Source organism: Falco cherrug, chromosome 2 (assembly GCF_023634085.1).
Source record: "Falco cherrug isolate bFalChe1 chromosome 2, bFalChe1.pri, whole genome shotgun sequence".
Taxonomy (NCBI): domain Eukaryota; kingdom Metazoa; phylum Chordata; class Aves; order Falconiformes; family Falconidae; genus Falco; species Falco cherrug.
Window position 1 is genome coordinate 17,591,006 of NC_073698.1, and position 23,422 is coordinate 17,614,427.

Consider the following 23,422-nt stretch of genomic DNA (forward strand, 5'->3'; position numbering starts at 1 on the left):
TCTCTGATTGTGATATTAGAGAATTAGGCTCAGAGGATTTGTCTGAATTTGTCTAGGCATGCGCTTTTTGTAGATTTAGCAGTTGTCTAGCAGTCAGATGACTATTGCCTAAATATGTTTTAGCTTTAGTTTAGCTGTGTGGAACTGTGGTGTAACATACACTCTGTTAACTAATGAACAGTGATCTAAGAGTTACTCTGTGTAGAGTGAACTGTTTATGAACCTTGAATAAAAATGTAACATCACAAAGCACAAGCATGGGCGGACAGCAGTGGCCCCAGGACTGTAATCACAACTCACGGTAATTACAGGAGTGCAGCCTCGTGGACATAGATGACACTGGGAACAGAAAACCAAGAAAAACACCAGTGCATTCTGACTGGATTTTTAATACTGTAAGTATTTTTATTAATTATTTTTTAATTTTTTTTAATGTTTAATTAACAAAAATTTTTTGTGTCCATGTGTAAGCTGTGTTCCCTTTCTGTCCATAACTAAACTTCCTCTCTACCAATACGTCTCATGAAAGCATATCTGGTGAATTGACCAATATAAATATATATTTTTTTCAAGGTTGCCCAGAAATAAAATTTAAAATAATCTGAAAAGGCTCTTAGAGAGCAAATCCATTTGTGTGTCCATATGAGGAAGAAAAAAAAAAAATATATATGCAGACGCAGATATAAACTGTAGGAAAAATATATTGATTAAAATAAAAAAAAACCTATAAGAAGTTTCTAGAAATACACAGTTTTAACATACAATCCCAATAAAGATAGATGTCCATAATCCTTCTTAATTACCTAAAGGCAAAACTTCTTCTATACAACATTCCGTGAGGTAACTGCCAAAACCTATTCAAATTCTGCAGTTTTAAATCAGTTTTAAAGGCTGAGGGGCAATGTAGGCAGGCAAACAAGCAGTGACCTCACCCAGCTCAATAAGGAGGTACGCTTGGTTGCGCTCTCTCCTAAATCAGGGATACAGGCTGTTCATCTTTGCCTAAGCTCAGGTCCCAGATGTATTGCCCAGTGCGTGATAATGGAAAGTATCTGTACTCAACACTTGATGCCAGAAGCACCTTCTCCACATGGGAAATACGTGCTGGAAAAGACCAGAGGTGGAAAGAATAGGGAAATGATAATTCATTTTTAAATAGTTACTTGAAAAATAGCAACAATTATGTTTACCTGCTTTTGATAACTGCTTAGAGATCCCAAGGCATTACACTGTAATGCTATTAGGGAAACAGGATGAATGTCGGTATATTATATTAATATCTGATAAACATCATTATTCAAGGCTGAAACAAAGAAAAAATACTTAAACTCTCTTCAGTGCTGAAGAAGAGTCTTATAAATTTCACTGTACTTCCTTCCTGAGTATGGAAAATAGGGCAATTTTATTCAATTCGGGGTAATGCAGATAAATAAAGCTTGGGCTGGATTTGCCAGTTTACTAAAGGAACAAAGATTATGTTATTCTTCTCCTATTCCTTCCTGGTCATGTTTAAACAGTGACCAGTCTGGGATCCTCTACTCCAGTTTCCACATGTTTCACTGGAAGTTTTACCAGTGATGTTTCAGTGCTTTCATTTTACAGTGCTCAGTAATTCAAAGCAAATGAGGGTCTGTAATCCTTCAGTTAAAAGACCTGTCTGAGTCAAGACAACAAGATATTTTGAACAGAAGTGCGCCCTTACCCCCAACGGATTCAAAGGCCACCTTTGGAAAAGGTGCTGTTTCACACCGCAGAGCTCTGCCCAGGCAGGTGTAACTGGAGCAAGGCTACCCCAGGTTCACTGCTGCTGCTAGGCAACACCACCATCTTACAATTTTAGACTCTGATTCTTGCATAGGCAGATTATGGGCTCCCAGGGAAGTGTGTGAAACCAGTAATAGGCATTCTGAAGTGTGATTACAATTTGAATGCTGATGACGCTTTATAATGCATAATCTGTACTGTAAAATGAAAACTGGTAAGTATTAGACATGTCTCCAGTATCTGCATGCTTTGTAAGCACAAAACTTGTATCAGAATTTTCATCCAGGGCATGGTAGACACAAACACATAATGATAAATGCCAGTAGTTTTAATTAATTGAAAATTCTGTTATTTTCACACTGATTGCAGAATTATCTACTTTGGAAAGCATTGCTTCTTAGATAATAAAAATATTAACTGAGTACACAGAAGCACAATATGATCAAATAGCAGAATTTGATGGAATGTAAGGTCAACTAAAAAGACATTTCAGTTTGCAATGAATGACTTTATTTGCACACAGCAAATTATACAGATGCATCAGATCATTGCCTGTTTATCTGGATAGTACCAGTATATTATGTTTAAACCTCCTGGATCACCTTCAGAAGCTCTGAATAATTCTGCCCTACAGAGTATTTTGTAATAGCAGTCTCTCCTTGGCCACTGTGTCAGCAGTGTCATTTCTTGACTTCTTCCCTGTCTGTTCTCATGCTTTCAGCCATGCCAGAAGGTACGGTTTGAAATAGTCTAGAGTCGCCCCACGCACATTCATTTTATTTTCTCATATAATTTCTGACGCATGTAAAATAAACTTGTTCCTAGCTTTTTCATAATTACTTGTACCCATTCATCTTGAATGATAACTGCCTCTCATTTGAACGTGTATTTTCTTGTCATTTCTGCTTCCTTTACCTGTAACCATTTGCCTAGCCTGTTACCTGCACTTAAAGTTCTCTGAATCCACCACTGAATAAATTCACAAATAACAGCAGATTTTTTATATAGTGCAATAATCCAGATAACAAATACAGATCATTCTGTATTTCGTTGTGTTTTGTTTTGCAATTTTACTTTACAGCATTACTGCATCAGCCATTTTTCTACTGTCTTCCCTTTTTGAAAACAACCGTCTAAGTCTGTAACTTTCTGGAAGGTAAGCCCAAACATGATCATGCAAGGTAACAGTTTGGCCATCCTGAAGCAAATGGTCCTATTCCTACTGGATGTCCAGGATTAAAGGGAAGAAATTGTAGCCCCCTTTTTTATACAACCTGGAAGGTATACAGGGTGATAAAATCGACTCACATTACGTTAGTTAGGTCTTGGTAAGAATGCTCTCCAAACCCAAGTTACCAGCATTTGACTTGTTACAGTATGGTATGACCAGTGGCAGCCAGGTAGAGGTGAGACACAAACAGAAGTCGTCTTCTCTGTGCTACAATGTAATTGGGAGTCAGATAAAGGGCAGCACAAAAGCATGGATTTCTAACAAACTCTATATACAAGCCCTCAAATTGGCTTTCAGAACAGACTTTCTACCAGCAGTGTGATGAAATGAAAACTTAAAATCATAGAATCATTTGGGTTTGAATTGGAAGGGACCTGTAAAGGTAATCTAGTCCAAACCCCCCACAATGAGCAGGGACATCTACAACTACATCAGGTTGCTCAATAATGACCACAAATCTGTTGTGGCACAGAAGAGGTGCCATATCACTCTCATAATCAAACCTAACAGCACTGACACTGGTACACTGAAAGTGACTCTGGCTCCAAAATGCCAAGAAAAGAGTTTTGTGCATCACTGGACCCACAAATACTCACTGCTATTATTTCAAACTGTGTTTTTCTTAAAATAATATGAAACTGTCTAGCTCATCAATTTCTGCTCTCAGGGGCACAAAATTGAGCAACACCATAGCCCTGAGTGGAATCAGCTCCCTGAACCAGATTTGTGAGAACTAAGATCTCTCTTCTGAAAAAGTATGGACTGCACTTTCAGAATATCTCAAAGACCTTCTCAGGTTGGAGAATATCCCTTTATAAGGACTGTTCCTGTGCAAGAGAAGTTCAGGTCCCTGTCATAGGGCCTTTTTTTGCTATGATCACTTAACCTCCATTTGCATAAAATCAACACCAAAGGCCCTGCTACTCTGTAAATTTAACTGGGATATGACTGGGGAACAATCTTGTGTTCACTTTTCAAACAACATCTTAGAGGGTTTCTCTTATTCCACAGTGGAAGACCAGGAAGCAAAGCCACTAGAATACTGTACCTGGAAGGTCCCAAAGACAATTTACTTTCAAGCAACACAGAGTTCCAAACAGCAATTTCCTGTATTTTTATTGAATTTATTTTTATGTAAATGAACAGATTTTCTATACCAAATAGTAGGTTGGGTATGTGTTTCTCTTGCATGTTACCAGACAACTATATGAATCTGCTTCTGTTAATGTTATGATCAAAACTGTTCAGTTTTTCTCCCTCTTTTTTCATTTGGCTACAATTGCTCCATTCTCTAAACCTGATCTCGAATGAACGGGCTTTTCAGAAGAATGTGATTTTATTCACTAGTCTTAATAACTTTTAACTTTAATTTCTGAGCGATTTATATTTTAACATAACAGATGCTTCAATTCTTGGATGAAGAAATTCCATTTAAAACTGTAATTTACATAGATAGCTATAGAGGAAAAATCAATACTGAGATTCACAGTTCTGTATAAGAAAAAAAAAAAAAAAGAAAGAAAAGCAGTATGTATTGTTTGAACAATTGCATACAGATTTACCACAGAGAAACAGTCCCAAAACCTGAGCAAAACCGTACCTCAGAAAATTACTTCAGATACAGAACATTGGAAAAAGACTAAGATTGAGATCTCCTGCGAAAAAAGTCAGTACGTCAGTAGTAATCCAATCAACGGAAATTCTAATAGTCAAGCTGTCAAATTTGAACAATAAGGAACACTTTTTTTATTTAGGAGCTGTTCCTCATAACCAGATTTAATCAAGCCTTCTCTCTATTTGCATAATTTCTTCAGAGAGCTAAGGATAATGCTTTGCCATTTTCAATCTTTTTTCCTACATCGAGAAAATGCTTCTATCAAGAGACTCTTTACAGTGCTAAATAAGAAATTTTGCTTCAAGAAAGCATAAAAACTCTGAAAGCTTGGCCTCACTGGCAAAACTAAAGACTTTCTTCTGAGCCAATGGGAATATTCTTCTCTCCATGAACTATGTTTACCAGGTAGAGCCCAAATCCTCAATCTAAAGATGTAATAGTGCATAAAGTTACGGTGCTTTGGGAGGCATCTCCCACTTCTTCTGTTACACATTATTTTAGGCAGGAGTGGTAGGCCTTCCTGTTATACTTCCTCGCCACCTCTGCCTGACTTCTTTGCTCATTCTGATGCAAACCTGAACCCAACAGTTCCATGCAGCACCTCTTTCCAGTTGTCCTGGTGCCCTGCTGACTTTCTGTTGAAGTTCATGTGTTGAGGACACAACATGTTACAAGATCAAACTCAAAACAAGCTGAAATAAAAACAGCATGAAAAGGCTAAGAGGACTTACTGGTATGTGGTTGGACTGACATTGATGCGGCGTGGGTGACTTCCTGACTCGAACTTGCTTGCAAGGGTGACATTGTTCCCGAAGAGACAATAACGTGGCATTCTTACACCAACGACGCCAGCCAGCACCGATCCTGAGTGAATGCCTATCCTCATCTGGAAAAATACAAGATCCATGTCAAGTCTTTCTGTCTTGTGCTACCCATGGTAATCTTATTAGCCTTTATTTACAAGCCAGTTACAGCAACCATTTCAAAGAAATAATAAACCAAAGAAGAAAGAATAAAGTGGAAGAAAACAGGCTCTCCTATTTCTCTAGCTTATATTGGATGCAGTTAAAAAGCAGAAGAACAAAACACGTTTATCTGTTTGCTAAAACTACTTTCTTCTCTGTGCATATTTGGTGGAGACTACAATAGTCAAAACAAGAATCATGAACAGAATAGGATGGGTTCCCCAAGAGTTACTGCAGTATCAGCCACCTAATCACACAAATAGATACATTAGAGAGGGTTATTTTTGCCACCACTTCTAACACAGGCTTTAAAGTAAAACCCACATTTTCTCAAGGAGTAGTCAAGTGGAGTGAATGAATATACTACTTTTATCTTTTTTGTATTTTTTTCTTCCAAACTGCTCAAGGTCTATCTAAAGTCTTTTTCACTTTGTCTGACTGAGAGATATTGCAATGGTGAAGATGCTGAAGATTAAAGCACCAATGATTTTAAAAATAATTGTGTCCCTCTCAAAATAAGAAGGAAAAAATCCCCAGCAAATTAAAAACGCCACGTGACTATTCTAGCAATCATACCCTGTAACTGACTGAAATGTGGTGATTACATTGATCTGTAAAGCTTGGAGTCACCATCCAATTTTCTTACAGAGTGAACAATCAAAGAGAGGTTTATTCTGTATAAATTTTAGCAACCAATTGGGTTTGCCAAGAAAATAATTTTTACAGGTAAGAAGCTCTTTTTCTCTTGTTAATTTTACAACATTAAAAAATGAAAAAATGATATTTATATCTTCTGAGGATACTCTAAACTCATAGCAACTGGACTGCTGCAAAACATGAGATAATCCAAAGAAAATAAAGAGCAGGTATTAAAACAGAGGGTCTGATAGGGTCTGAATGAGTGACAACTAATACTATGCTGAATATACTTTGACTTACTTAATTCACAGTTATTGCATTGTGCTTTTTAAATTTTTTTTATTTTTTAATTTAATTTTTAAAAATACAGATTAAAAAAATCCTTGTTAGATTTTTTTTATGTTAAGACAAATGCCTGCATTATATAACCTTGGTGTCCCTGAAGTTCTACAAACATGTTGGACCCCATATCATTTCACTGACCATAGCTCTTTCTATGTGTCCAAGACTTTTACCACTCAGCTAAGCACCATTTTCATTTTGTTCATCTTTTATGCTACAGCCAATGGGTATAGCATTATATCTGCTATATACTAAGCCCATGCGTAACCTAAGAATGTGATGTTCTGCATTCAATGTGATTGTACTTGTGAAAATTGAAGGGTTTATGTTGCCTGTGAGAATGTTACAATAATGCTGTTAATTATGGACTAGGATTAAAAAATAAATAAATCTGTGAATAAATAGCACTCACATTTAACTGAGCTTTCAAATCTTTACTCCAAAGGTAACTACTGAAATCCTTCAAATACTCTATCCTATTGGGCGGGGAAGCACCCACAGGCTTATTTTGTCTGTGAACATCTGTGCAAACCCATCACATTATCTTGGTCATATTTCAGGTCATGAAATATCCTGCTTTTGCCACAAGATATGTTTAAATTCCATTGTTCATTTCCAGTGAAAAAAGTGCTCCTGCAGTAAAGAAGTGAGCAAACAGCCCTTCTGCATATTAATGAGGTCAGAACCTGCCCTCATCAAAAGATTATAAGCAGAAAGGCTTGCTCACACAACGGCAAGTATGCTGTCAGCTTTCAATAAATACTGAAACGCATATTTATATTGTCTTGTTTTTGTGAGATGCGAGAAGGATTAGTTATTTGTACACAATTTTAAGAACAGAACTAATGCTACCTATTTGTTCAACTACTACTTTGCACATTCATTTCAGAATCACAAATAAGCCACTTGCTGTGACCTCTTCTAGGGTGTATTCAATTACATGTGAAGGCCAGATTGAAACTATAACAAAAAGCACTAGCTTTGTTTTGCTGTTGGAAAGTGGAAATGAGAGCATACAGTAGAATGGAAAGAAAAACCGATAGCAAAATATGTACTAAAAAAATAAAATTTACATTTGCAATATATGCAGTGAACGTGAAGTAGTTGGCTGTTTTTCTGCTTTCACTCTTGGAGTGCTTCCTTTTACGTGTCCACATAGTTTTCTATCAGTCAGTGCTTAGTAAGTAAGTACGGAGGACTTACAAATTATTTCCAAATCCATCAGGATTTCCAAATTCTCAATAACAAAAGTTTAGGCTCTCTTGAAGAACCCAGACCCCACCCACACAGTAAAAGCTTTCAAGATCTTTTCTCACGATTGTCTCAAAAAGACACTGAGGAAATAGCCTTTGCAGTTGTGACTTTTCTGCATGTGCCAAGGAAACCAGACGTTATACTGTCAGATTTGCTGAAACAAATACAAGCTGATATACCACCATTAATATAAAATATTTTCCTTTACAGGGTAAGGTGAATGCAGTTAAAGCCATGCCAACTTGCATTGAAAAAATAAGGCTATAAGAAAAAAAAAAAATGTAAAATTTCACTACATAGGTTGGATTTTCTGTGAACTGTTTGACTTTCAGAAGTGGTGAGAAACAGCTTTTCTATTTAATATAGCTTGTATCTAAAGAGACTTAAAAACCCCTTGGTTTGGCTGAGTATATAACATTATGCGTTCTGTACCACCTTTGATTTTTTTTAAAAAAACATGCTCCTACAATAAAAAAAGGTAGATGTTCTCACAAACACAGGTTAAACTACATAAGAGTACTGATGCGAGTGTCAAAACCTGAAGTTTTCATTGGCTGCAAGAAAGTTAATAAAGGTTTTCTCTTTAAACCGCAGAGATAAATGACTGATATGAGACAAAAGTACACCACGAATGACTTGCAATAAAAGCTCCACTTCTGCTTCATTATGTTGTTCTCTACAAGAAAAAGCCTGCAACACTGATGCTATTGCCATGAAGTATTCCTTAGCATGTATTCTTATATCAAGAATAACGATTATATCAGTCATATATTGCCTTTTTGTGAAATATGCTTTACATAAAATTGTCTTTTCAAGATTTTATTTCATCTGCAGATAACTTCTTCTGGCTTTTTCCTCACTGAGTTGAAAAGTGTTGTGCTAACAGTTTAAGGCTTTTGTTTCACGAAGGAAAAAAATGTGTGATTAAACTAATAGCAACACAACACTTATTGGAGTACAACCGCCTCTCATATTAACTTTGCAGCAAAAGAAAATTTGCCTAGAGAACTTGACTTTGAACACTAATAAATTATTTGTATCTGGTTATAGTTTCCAAGCTATGTTGTATATACACTTACCAGTGCTTTCCCAGAATAGTTACCATTAAAGATTATTAGTAACATCTGAAATGCAAATTAGATGGCAACACCAGGATGCATTATTTGTCTACCGTAACTACATTTATTAATATAAATTCTTTAAATATGTGCCATTTACATTATATGTATATTAATTATCTTATACTTAAATTGAGCATTTTTAATAAAAGGCAAGCTCTTTATCTGTGCTGTCTGCTCCTTTATCTGCCCATATTTATCTGGCTAATGATAAAAGGGTAGCATATAACTGAGACTGAAAGTTCAGAAGCATTATGCGTATGAATGGAAAGACAGCTCTTTGGAAACTATCACAAAGAGAAACAGCTGTGAAAAAAAAACAACAGCCAGAAAATACCAGACCCACATAGTTAAGGATTGGTGAAGAGATGGAAAAAGGCAAAGACATTTTTAGAGCACAATATTGGAAGGCACAATGGGGAATGGAACATGAACAGGTGTAAAAAAGAGCAGGTGACCTGCAAGAGGCCTTTTAGATAAAGAGGAACAACTTGAACTGGCTGCAATAGAAAGATTTAGAGTGGAAAACGACAGGGAGAAGAAAGATTAATTAATTTGATCTTTGCAGCAGCTGTGGTAATAGTGAGGTGGAGAAAAGCCGATGTGAGTGTCAGAGGCATAAAAGAAAAGCAGCCTGCACTGATCAGCGGAGGACAGGAGAGAAGACATAGCTATGTAGAAAGGAAAAGAAGCTTCCAAATATTTTAAAGAAAATGTAGCAGTACCTGGATATTGCCTACATGATAAGGCACAGGGAACAGAAATGGCTAATACCTGAATGACAGGAAGGATAGTGGTTTTGTATAATAGGGATAGATAAAGAAGGTTCATGAGGAAAGATAAGGAGCACAGGGGCTATGGTTATCCTCCGATGGGGAAATGTGCCACAAGCGGTATCAATGAGAACTGATAGTCCAGGCTGGACTGAGACTGAAAAGTCAAGAACAAACAGGAAAAAGGATGATCAACATAAGAATACTTTGGTTTTTTCCGAACCAAACATTCCATTAATGTGTTTTTCTCATGTACGGAATCTCAGAAGAGTTGTTTGTTAGCTCTTTACACCTCCTTATTGCCAAAGCATGTTTTTTTCTTTAATAGATAAAAGTGCTCAGTTTTGTTTTGTTTTCACCTGCTGTGCAGTTTCCATCACTTTTAATTGCCCCAATGCCTTCTTAGGCACCATATAGAAAACTGCACTCTTTCATCAAAATAAAGCCTATTCCAAGTGAGATGAAAATAAAAGCAACATTGAAAACTTGCAAGCCATCCACACTCACTTTACAGTGAAGAAGCAAAAATACTTTATAAAGTGAGTAAAGGAATGCAGAGGCATGCCTGAAGTAAATTTCATCATTGCTAATTTATTCCTTAATAGCTTTTTGTTAATCAGTATGCTTACAACAAGCAAATCCAGTAATTTGCTTTATGTTCAAAGCTCTTGAGCTTTTTTCCTTTTGAAACCCTGTTGAAAAATGCATTTGCCTTTCGCTCTCATTTCCCCACATAATTTTCTAGGAAGAAAACTTTGACATTAAAATGCAAGTGGAAAGACACCTTTCTATAGTCCGAGAAGTAGTACTTGTCTCCTTAACATTTTATAAAACCTCCTCAAATTTAAGAGTTTTGACCAACATGCATGCCTGTGTGTTGACAACCAATAAAGCACATTAAACCCCATATTTCAGTCAAAACTGAGACATTGCATTACAAGACTTAAAAATACTTTTATTATTAATTACACCACAAAGCAATAGTTCAAGATTTAATGATTCCTGAAAGGAAAATTAACTGGGTTTTTTAGTTACTCTTCAGACTTCTTAAGTACATGGTGCTGTGCAGAAGTGTCTGCAATCTTGGTTAAGGGCTGACAAATCTATTTTAAAAAGCATCATATTTAAAAATCTTAATTTGAAAGAGGAGAAAGGAGACATCAGAGACATCTTTCCTGATAGGCAACAGCATGAAGAATTGCATAAGGACACAATGGTGAAGAATGATTTCTGAGTTGAAAAGGCTTTTTGTGGACAGTATTGAAAGGCAGAGCAGGAAGTGGGAGCCTGTGGGTATCTTTCTTTTTGTCTGCCAGTACAGAGTAGTTGATGTTATAACATGCAAGCAGACTTTGCAATTCAAATGCAAGGTACATGTAATGTGTCTTCTGATAAGCACAGAGCAAAAATACATGTTCATTTTCAAAATTCTCTCTCTGCAACCAGCAATTTTTAGTTCAGGGGTTTCCTGAGCCAAAAGAAATCTTTTTTGTAGAGGAAAGGTGTTTGTTGTTCACAGTTCCACCTCAGATATGAACTACAATAATGTTTCATGGAAGTGGTAGCTGTACACATTCTTCCCACTGCACACACAGAGCAAAGAACCTTAATAAACAGTTCTCACACTCTGAAAAACATACTCCCATGCTAGAAAGAGAAGTCATCAGATTGCCTCACAGGTTAACTGTATCCAGAAGGACTCAAAATTCATTTTCACAGAACCGCCTGCCTTACACAGACACCAAGCTGAAGAAGTGAGTGCAGGCTAGAAAGTAGGTGACACAGTTTGGAAAGCGACCATGGCCAGAAACAATCCCCCACTCAGCCAGCCTGGAGCTTTTCAAGCCTTAATAATGTGACTGACTGGCAGCTGCTCAAGACTTTGTACTGAGCTGGTAGCAGAGCTCAGGGCCGATACGGGGCAATAGCTCTATTTCCATACTTTCGGGTTCATGGATGTCTCGAGCCAACATTTAAATACAATAGGAAGTGTACTGCTGGATCATGACTTTCCAGATCAGTTTCAATAATGTACATGGATATCTGTACACTACTGTTTCTCAGACAAATAAAGCACTCCTCACTTTCTGCCATAACATACCAAGTGATACTCTGTTTCAGTAAGAACCTTCTCCTTTCTGTCCTTGCAGTGTCTTTCAGAAAGGAAACAGTCACTTCTCAGAGCATCTTAGCTGTTAGTCCATGATGCACTGCCAGATCCTTTCAAACAGAACGTGCCAAATTCTGTAAGACATTATCTGCTCTAATATTTTGTAGCAGCTTCTACAATAGTGCTATCTCTAAATCTCAACATATGCCTTACACAGGGACATTTGTTTGTAAAATGTATTAACGCAAAATAGACTACAGAGCTCAGAGGTTTAAAATCAGGGCCACACACTGGTGAGTCAATGTGCCTTTCTGCTCCTTCAAAGAACTGCAAGTTGACAGGACTGACAGCAATGCCCTGACATATGCTTTACTGTGTGGGTTATCTGTATTCTTAGATAGATTTATAAATATCACAGTGTCTTTCTGGAAAGGGACATATGACAGTACAGCTCACTACAGAATTGTTGCCAAGGAACAGACCTGCTCAGAGGAAAATTTAGATCACTTTGAATTTCACAAGGTGTTCTATAGAACTGAAGTAGAGGATACACATCTCCCATATTTGAACAACATTTGGAGAAATGAACATTTAGCTTTTTACTAATGAGAATTTTCTACATTTCTTACTCATAGACTTAGAATTATTCAGCCTGTCCGAAGCAAAAGAGAAAATTATACAAGGATAATAGAAAATCAATAATAAACTAACATAGACTGAATTCCTTGGGATCAAAAAATCCATTTTAAATAGTTATTGGGTAATGCTATCATGTGGTACATGTAAAAGACAGACCATTAAATTATACACAAATTGATGCAGATTATATACGTACAACCCTGGACAATGGTCTTGGCACACAGTCATCTCTACTGGATGTGGAACAAGGAGCATTTCTACATAAAAAAGCCCCAGACCTGAAGGATGAAACTGCTTTTCTCTTTCCCCTTAAGTTCATAGAATTTCACAGAATTCATAGAATCATAGAAGTTCTTCCACTGTGATCTAAATTAGCCCTACTTTGAATAACAGTTGGATTAGTAGACCTCCAGAGGTTCCTTGCAACTTCCTTTACTCCATGATTCTATATTTCATACCCTATGATGAAAAATTATACCCCTATGAGTCTTCATCAGCAGTATGAGGTAGAATTAGATGAAGTAAAAATCAAAACCAAACACTCAGACTAGTTTTGAGGGCTCATTAGTTCTAGCGCCAAAGGAAAGTTTATATTGGGGCAAGATGGTTTTGGCCAAATTCTGTCCTGAGGCATCATGTGAACTCACTACGGCACTGCTCAGGGTTTAGGTAAGAAAAGAACGTGGGTCATCTGTAAGAAAAGATATGACCTGAAATTATTTACTCTGTGTGTGTATGTATTTCTGGAGTTGCTGAACAGAAGAATTAGTTCTATATCCTTCCCCTAAGATTCCAAAGAAGAGACATGAATGTTAATGTGCTTCTTCATAAGCTGCTTCTCCCTCACAAACAAAATGCTGCATTTTATTAAATACTATATCAGCAATGAAAAACATTTTTTATTGTTTTCTTTGAATAGTGATTTTCACAGCAGGAATTTAATTACTGTGTGAATCTGTGTGTTCAGTCACTTTAAAAAAAGCTAATAATACAAGAGAGCCCACATAGCAGTGGTGGAATTTTCCCAGCCTCCTCTCCACTGACACCCAAAAGAAGAAAAAAATTCATCAGAAAGTTCTGTTTGATCCTTAGTGTAGGAGGACATCTTTGTCTCACAGTGCCATCATATGACATATACTGAATGGATCAGGTTATATTTTAACAAGAATAAATGACACATGCTCAAAATATTTAAGGGAACAAAAAAACCTGTAGGCTAAAAAAAAGTTGGGCATAGGGTTTTAACCTTAAGAAGGAGTCACCGATACCTTTGCTCATTTAGTCATTTAAGGTATATTTCACTTATTTCAACCACCTAGAAGTTAAGCAGCTCATATAAGTTAGATTTCTAGACTCCTAAACCAAGGAGGTAAATAATCTCAAGGCTGCAATTCTTTACATTCCAAAATTGGCACCTAGCAAAGGCTAGATCAAAATTGGCACCTAGCAAAGGCTAGATCAAAATTGGCACCTAGCAAAGGCTAGACTCCTGAAGGTGTCTAACTCTCTTGCTGGAACAGAGAGGGACATTTAATGGTAAGTTTAGCCTGGACACCTTGTGCACAGACAGCTAAAGATAGGTGAGGTGAATCTAATCCTCAGACTGGTGAGTTTGATACACTTTCATCTTCTTTGCTTTAAATGAGCGACACTCCTGTGTGTAAAAGATCAAAGAAGCAGGTGTTGATGGATAAGACCCCATCAGAAAATCATTCTATCTGTAGACCAGCAAATATTTCTTCAGATAGTTTAACATAATGGTCTTTGAATCTAGCCTACAATCTTTGAAATGGTAAAATGAAATGACCTTTCAATGGAAAAGTCAGGCATCATCTTTTGATCATAATACATGCTTTTACACATAGATGAAATTCGTGTTGCTCTGCTTTGGGAAGAGCATGGAACTAAACAGTAAGGATCTGCTGCATAATAGCTTTATAATCTACAGAAACCATTGACTTAAGAATCTTATGGTTTTACTATTAGAAACAATCTTGTCTAGCCTATGTACAATAATAGTGTAGCTGTATTAAGATTCTTTCCAAAGGCTTCTACACTGTTAGAGACATAAATTGGTCCCCATGTTATTTAAACCTTTGCCACTGCAAGGTGTTTTAATACTTTTTGCACGAAGAGGATATACATTTGAAGTGTGTAGTTTCTACTGGATCCCCCAGCTTCTTGCAATCAGCACCAAGGTAAACATAATCAAGATAAAAAACTGATTAATCTCCCTCCTCCATATGAACACAGTAGACATGACAAAAAAGGCAATGGGCCAGGTTTTGCAAATGTGCCTGTTCATAAGATGAGACAAGTGGAGAGCCTGGTTGCTTTAGCACCTCGCAATCTAACATGCAATATATCTACATAGATACAGACAAATACCAGAAACAAGTCAACATGTGCTCTCTTTTGAAATACAGTAAACCAAGGAATGACCACATGGAAAGATAAAAGGCTGAGAACACCCCAAGCTGTGCATAAGGAATGCTTAGTGTTACAAGTTATAATAGCTAAAAATTAGTTTGCTTCCTTGTGAATAAACTTAGGGCACTGCCATGATTATTGAGATTTGGATATTACATGTCCAACATGACCAATCTTTCTCGTGCTTAACTAAAGGATAAATCAGCTTGCAAAGTACAGAAAGTTTCCATATGACAGCTGGGGCGTACAGATACTCTATACCATATACATTCCAAGGTTAGAACAGTTCACAGTATTAGACCACCCTTACACACCTCACTCATCTCTAAAACGATAATGATGCTGTGTTCCTTTGCTTGTTCATCAGTTTGTTTGTAAGAACTTAGATATTTATAGACTTAACGCAAGAGGTAGATGATAACAAGGATTTTTGCAGAATTTACCTTTCTCTTAAACCTGGAGCAAGTCTCCACAGCTGCCAGGTAATGATTAGCCTAACAGGCAATGGCAACTGAATAAAAAGAGAAAAGAGGCTCTGTGCTGGTATGGATCCTTATAAACAAGAGTCTAAGACTTCACCTTGTCTATAATTGGGAAGGGTTTTTATTCACACTCCTTATTGGCCTTTGTACTTCACCATCACAGAGCTTCAGATTCATGCAGGGGAAATGAATTTCCTCCTCAGTGGAATCAAAACACACATTCGCATATAATGGTGGGTTGTGGTTTTTTGTTGGTTTTGGTTTTTGTTTTTTTTTTTTTTTTAAGTCTTTCAGACAGGCAAATCCACTGATGAGAAAAACTGCTTCATACAACAAAAGGAATGAGCATGAAGAGAAAGGGTGCTGTTTTGCACTGAACTGAAGATTTTAGCAAAACATTCACAGACTGTCATGATTCATGTATAGTCAGCACTTCAGCGAGTCAATCAAACTTCCTTGACATGACAAAACAAGTATAACAAAAGCTAGCATCAGAACTCAGAGTATTCTGTACAGCTCTGTCACCCTTACTGAAAATCTAGGTTAAAAAAGAAAATTTTCAATAAAATCGTTAATTAAATTAAAAAAAACACTCTGTAACTCTTGTGAAATGCAACATTTTCTATTCCTAGATTTAATCTGCAAATCTACGAGCAATATATTGTAATTCTTACATATCAGATATGTCATGAATGGAAACAAGACACCGTTTTACCATTAGTTTCAACTGCTTCAGATAAAATTAACTGCACTGCAACTTTAAGAAGAGTATTTCGGATAAATTTGATTGTTACAGTGTTTTCATGACTAGAAAGATTGCAACTTTATTTTCAAAGCAATTAGCAAATTAAGACCTGATAAGGTCAAGAATATGACAAAATCCAAACAGATGGAGAAAAATTGTTCTCAGATGAAGGTGAATCACTTATGGGAAGGAAAGATTTCAGTGTTCAGTCTAATGACATTCCTTTGTTCAGTGATCTCTCCCTCTGTCTCACATTCATCCCCTCCTCAGAGGCACACTGATAAAGAACCAAACATGGGCATACATACATTTGTTTTTAGCTTGTGCATTCTGTAAAAAAATCAGAATCATAATATATGAAAGGAATTATTATAATATACATATATTATGCATTTTGCAAATACAAAGATTTAAACATGTTAATAGGCTAAGTCATGATTACCTCTGCCCACCTTCACAATTTTTTATCAACTAATTTATTTCTCTATAATCCACAAACATATACACACACACAAATAAAAGCATATTTGTGCTTTTATTTGTGTGAGTGAGAAAGACTGAAAAAGAAAGACAAAGAGATTTGAAGCCTCAATTATCCTTGCATGTTCTTTTGAAAATCACAAGACAAATTAGACACTAATTTAGTTTTGTATGCAGTAGCAGATGATAGCATGGCATATCTGTAACTTCATTGTTTGTAACTGCTGCCCAGCCAACCTTTGATGCCGCTAATTGGGTGAATTTGGCAGCTGAAGGACACAGATGCCTAGCCCTGGATTTTGCTTATCCAGCATTATCATTATTTGCTTCTTTCCTGCTGTTGCTCTTGTCTGACTGTGCTTTAATTGGAACTTTCCCAGTCAACTTCTTCACCCAAAGCCATCTCTCTTGGTTCGACCTTAGTTGCCAAGAGCCAACAACTCCTTTACCTTTTTAGTCCCATTCTTTACTACTTTCCTCCCACATGCATGCAAGATGTGTCTTCACAGAAAAAGTCCCTTTATTCTCTGGTACACTATATTTTTCATACCCTATATACACATCATATATGTAACTGTTGTAATTAAAAAACAGGGGTAAAAGATACAAATTCTTTTCTCACAAAGAAAATGAGCAATGAACTCAACAATCCTCCCTTAAATTGCTAACCAAAAATTAAACTTCTCTGTCTTTAAAAATTTATTAAACTTTTATCAGTTGATATATAATCAAGTCAATGTAGGAAAAGCAGAAAGAAGCAGCAACCACTCAAATCACTTGAAATAAAATGTTATACCCATAGTAGAAAATCAGAAGAAAAAACTATGAGTGGAAATTGTTCTTTACATTAACAGATTTATTAAAATGAACATTATCATTTCTAACATTAAGATGCACTTTTTTGTAAGATAGTATTTACTTAGTAGGTCATCTGTAGAGAGCACACAGCCAAGACAAGCAAACAAATTAGATACCAACCTTACTAACAAAATAATAGTTTTTAAAACTCAACATACAACAGAAATTACACTGAAAAGCTCAATACAGCTATGATTATCTACAGGAGGAAAAAAAAAATATTCTTGACATTACTGCTTCAAAGTCTATCTTTTAGCCTTTAATAAATTAAGAGAAAACAGTTGGAGAGAAATCCGGAGACTCTCTGTGGTTTTATGAGGAGTAAATCATGCCAATTTGATAACTGGTATTTGTATTTAACTTGAGTTTAAATTAGTGCATAAATGAAATTAAGTAGATGAAATATGCCTGAACTTCATCTCACTTGTACTTGCACCTAGTAAATAAAAATAAATTATGCTGAATTTTATTTGCTGTGTTTGTTAATGATCTTCAACACACATTTGAAGTTAACTGATCACACAAACTGAATGCATCTAGAAATATACTTCAAAGTAAAAATACACAATTCAAGACAGAAAATTGGAAAATTCTGTGTAAGGTCTCCTGAGTGAAGACCAAAATGAACTTGAATTAACATGCAATCTGGTCACATAAAAAAAGTAATGTGGGGCTATGAACATCATATGGCACTCTAAATAGTTCCTTCATAAAGAATTCTAGTTCAACCACACCAAGAATATTAAGTTTAAACCTAGGTACTGTCAACAGGAGTAATTTCTGAAAAGATCAACAATCTGTTCAGATCCTTGAAAGCATTTGTTTAAAGGGGAAAACTAAAAACCCCATAAATATTCACAGCTTGGCTAGGTATTACTCAATAGGGAGAACATGATAATAATCTACAAATATCTACAAGGTGTTAATGTCAAGAGGGAGATATGGCAGATGGGGACACAACTAGAAATAATGAAATGCAAATGAAGACAGAGATTAATATCCAGCTTCCCTAGGCCTAAGAAGACTATATTAATGGCAGCAACAGACTCCTGAGGCAAGTGTGCTAAGCTACATCATGTAAGTCTTTTCTTTAAGGCACTAGTAAAACACCTGAAAATACACCGTAAGGATGTTGACAGGAAGGTGGACAGGATGCATTAAGACATGTATGTCTTTTTTTAACTCTAACTTCATACTGTATTTAAGGACAACTAATTAGAAAGTGGTGATACATTTGAGGGTTTCAAATGACTGCTGAAAAGTCTGTTTTCCTGTCACCAATATTAACAGATGGGGCAGAAGAAATATTTTTCAAAGTCCTGAAAACACTTAAAGAGACAGAATTTAGAAAGCCAGTCTGAAATTAAGTGTAACTCAGTTCACATTCTTTTTAGAACATCACTAAAACTTCATCCAAAAACTTGGGCTGAACTAGGGTTTAGCATTTTGAAAAGACATCTACAAGAACCTTAATCATCTGCTTTATGTCCTTGCACAAATCATGTAAAATGAAGTTAGTACTCTGCACCTAGTACAAGCAACACTCAGTTGCTGTATAACAAAGAACAGTCACCGACATACAGAGTTGAGTCCAATATTGGAACATATAATTTCTATGGCAATAGCAGATGTGAGAATAAGAAGAGGAACACATTCCTTTTAAGGAAGGAAATTTATCATTTTTAGCAGAATCCAGGTTGGAAAATATTAATTAAGAAATAATGATTTAAGTATTTTGGAAAGGAGATCAGACCGGGATCCCAAAATCAGAAGCTTCAGGAGAACCAGGCCCCACACGATTTGTACCTCCTCAGGCCCTCACTGGGCAAAAAGGGTGGCTCGAGGGACAGCAGGGAGCACCTGAGCTGGGGCTGAGAAGCTGGGAGCACAGCAGGGACACTTGAGGCCTAAAATTCCTCATATGAACATGGCATTTATAGACTCCAGATCTGACAGCTGAAGTGGGGATGATCCAAGGGTGTGAAATCCTGGAAACCACATGCTCTCCATTGGTCACCAACCAAGCTGCCATTATCATTCTTGAAACCTGCATTTCTGGAAAACATCTTTGGTGTCATGGACTCAAACCCCTGTTTTGGCAGAAAACTTCTCATCAGGTCAGGGTATAAGATTAATCTAGCTACTAGAGATGAAAATGAAAGAATACAGCAACTATGTTGAACCAATTTTGCTTACAGTGTGAACCTGGATTTTTAACCTTTTTTTTTAATATATATATAACAATGTGATGATCTATGTCTCACAGCATACTCTGCAGTATTGAGTACACCATGCATAGGAAATCAGTGCGGTCTTGGCAGGGAGAAAAAGTTGTATGATTTTTTAGACAGTCATCCTTTAGGAATGTGTCTGTCAGTTCTATTCATACACGGCAATCGTACATTGAACTAATCATGTTATTTTGGCATTTGGTCTGTTCCCCATCACAGACGATCACAATTAAGCTTCATGTGGATAACTACCAAAATAAACCCTTTCATAGGAAATGCTTTGGCAATTGTACATCCAGCCTCCGTGAGGATAAGAGAAAGGATGACCTCACCAAAGGGCAGCAACCTCCAAAGAAAAATGAGGCTACATCTTACAAGTGGGTTTGGTTCAAAGAAACACTGCTGTTTTGAAGCACATGCCCCAACTGTCCCTACTTACTCTACACTGCTTCATTTCACAGAGTGGTTTTGGTCTGCATGAACTAGACACCTGTCAGAGGAAATTAAAGCAGTAACTGTGCTCAAGATGTACACCAAACTCAAGACAGACTCTTACGGGAATATCAGGGTCCAAATCAACATTTCATCTTTCAGGTCACATACAGTGGAGGCATTCAGTCTGAGGAACAAAAAAAAACACCTTAAAATGCACTGAGTGTAAGGGCCTCAGCACAAACTCCATCAGTCCAGCGATTCTCTTCTGTTGCACTAATCTACTTGATAAGCAGACACACCTATTGGATCATCAGTGACAGGGGCAAGAGAGAAAATGAATTATCTAACATTAGCCAGCCAAACCTGTGATCATACATTTTAAAATTTACTTTCTAAAATTCTAGTCAGTGTCTGACATTTTATAACAAAAAAATCATTACTAAGTAAAAATATTATGGCTGTATTAGAAATGTTCAGGACTGAAATGTAAAATGAAAACAATGACATCTTTAATTAGAGTGGTAAGGCCCATAAAATTAAGAGATTCAGTTATATAAGAAAGCTGTGGATGAACCCTGAATGAAATTAGTCAAAACACATTTAAGATTTCTCATTGCAAAAGTGTTTAATACCAGAAGCTTCCTACGTTAAGGGTTTGGCCTCATGCATTTAAAAGCTGTGGCATGTTAAATTCCAATTACTTCATAAAAGGTAGGCAGTATGTGTACAAAAGATACTTGCAACAATAGACTGCACTATGGTGCATCTCAAAGCTCATTATAAAGCAGCTACTACAGTGGACTGTGTCTGGTAACTCACCACAATTTCCCTTCATTTAGTCTTACTTAGAAATTGATCTTTTAAAAATTATACCTATGTGTGAAAAAGCTGTTAACAAGGAAGTACATTTTCATAATAATCATGAGGAAACGTTGCCAAGCAAACACAAGTTCTTCACATCTCTCATTTTTACCAAATGAAGAAAGGCTATTTTTTAATTTCAAATATCTTAAAAGCAATTACCTGCACTGTAAGTTTCGGTGAGGCATGCAGACTCCAAGCTATGGTAAGATGCTATGTTAAGATGAGCTTGTTCAAATCTGACCCAGTGTAGCCATAGAAGCACAGCACTGCTATTGGGTCAGCCCAAGGGGCTGTGAGGACTACTGTCCTGACTCAGACCATGGTAGTTCTCAACAGCTACGAAAAATTACCAGAAAATGACAAGTGCAGAGTGATACTTTTCCAGCTCTCCTTACTTCCAACCAGTTGTGGCTCCCAGTCTTCTGAGGTGAAAGATATATCACCTGCTGCTGAGCCCCACGTCCTGTGATGCCCCTCCTAAACTGTTATGACTGCTTGCACTAACTGGTGTAAACCTGGAACAGGTGACTGATATTCCCCTTTCCCTTAATTGCCAGCATATTTCTGGTCTTCTTTCTTTGCTAGATTTTTCAAAGCTATACTGTGGGTGGGCTCCTCAAACATCACTGAATTGAAGAGAGGCTTTTGTTGTAACCCTCAGGCACAAATTAATGACAACTTACTGCACTGCAGCTCCTTTTTCCTTGGTCTGCCATCCTGCTGTAAGAACAAGGTGATGATGAAACTGTCCTCTGACTCAGCAACAAGAGTCCCTGTTCCCCTCTACATATCTTTGACCTTATTTAAACAAACTAATTCATTAGAAAATTGGCATACAGTGGATTTTAAAATATTTTTCATGGGAACAGAACCAGTTGTGCTTAGCCTGGAGATCTGGAAAGACTCCCCAAAAATTATTTCTAAGAGTTAACAGTTTCGATAATGTGCCATTTCTGTGGAAGTCACAAGTGTTGCTTCTGATGTCACCTCAGTCCAGGCTGACAGAGTTTAAAACAGAAGGTACCATGAAACTACACTGATTTACCTGACTGCATTTCCACCCAGTTAGCCCTGTGCTAACACCGATAGCTGACAGCACACTGGATTACATGCAGAACACCGTTTGAACGTTTTAAATGAACTCTCACTGACTCAAAAGCTGCCTGAAAAGGATTTGGGTCAAAGGCAAGTAGGACAGCAAGCTGGTGAGTGGGCAGTATGCTGTGGGATGGTTAGGATGCCTGGGTCTAAGGAGTACAGCTACTGGGAAGAGAAGAGGAACTTGTAGCAGTTAAAGGCATAATACAAGATAAAACACAGCCCTCTTTCAGGACATTCATGGGAAGGATGACAATGCCTGTTCATCCATATTAATCCCTGGGGATTTTACATGCTGTACTACCAAATCCTGAAGATTATAACCAATATGCCTGAGCATAATCACGTGGAGTAGTTGAGAATCTTGCTTATAGAAAATGCCTGAAAAGTAAAATTCCAATAAAAGATGAAACAAAGGAAAGGGAGAGGAGGAATGAGGAGAGCAGAGACCAGTGTAAGTGAAGTTTTGATAGTCTAAGCCCTTAGTGAGACATGCCAGCAACAGACAAAGATGCATATCTGGTTTTCATGTACCAGTAAGAATTCCAGATGGGCCACAGCAAGCATGGGACAACTGTAATTCCTGTAATAGCATTGGGCTCTAAAGGTAGCATCTTCTGTTACCCCAAAATAATGAGAGAACACGAGTCACATTCTCATTTTGGAATCTTGTCCCACTAAACTGGCAATATGCTCAGGAAGTAGTTTCATCAGGACGTGAGAGCATTCATAACATTGTCATTACTGTGCAAGACACATCAGGAGACTGCCTTAGAAATATTTGCAAACAAAATGAATTAAAATGAATGTTTTATCTAGATGGAAAAATAAACAATATTAATGTCTGCATAACCCCCACAGCCTGCTGAGGAAACCACAAGTCCAGTTAAACATTTGCTCTTTGCTGGTGTTCCTGGAAAGGAAGCAGCAGAAAAACTGGTATCACAGACCTCTCTCACAGAAATTTCCACAAATTTCAGTGCTTTCTACAGCCTGTAAACCTGCTGTTTAGTTCCTATGCACATGCATTTGCTGTCCAGAGGTGTGCAACCACTTCTATTAAGTCTTTCCTTTTGGCTTTTTTCTCCTTTTCCTTTTTTAGGGAAGAGGAGGGGAAGGTATAGAGAAGAATTTTTAGGAAGCTGTCAGGGTTCCATATCACTTTCCTGTATTCAGAAGACCAAATTGAAAGTAATCATCTGTTACACTTTGGTCATAGCTCCAAACAGAGGAATTTACAAAGAATTTTTGGGGGTTCAGATGTCCACTAAACATAGACAAGATTCTAAAACATGCATGTATTTCTCACTTCCTACTTTCTTGAAAAAACCTTTTGATTCTTCTTGCAA

At 36.9% G+C, this 23,422-nt stretch overlaps 1 protein-coding gene across 1 annotated transcript in view; it reads right to left on the minus strand.

Annotated features, from left to right (window-relative positions):
- Positions 1–23,422, minus strand: part of GUCY1A2 (guanylate cyclase 1 soluble subunit alpha 2) — a 178,127-nt gene that overhangs the window by 24,760 nt on the left and 129,945 nt on the right. Inside the window, exon 7 of the mRNA XM_055701809.1 lies at positions 5,342–5,496. Coding sequence (XP_055557784.1) covers positions 5,342–5,496 — 155 coding nt within the window. The remainder of the gene's footprint in view (positions 1–5,341; positions 5,497–23,422) is intronic.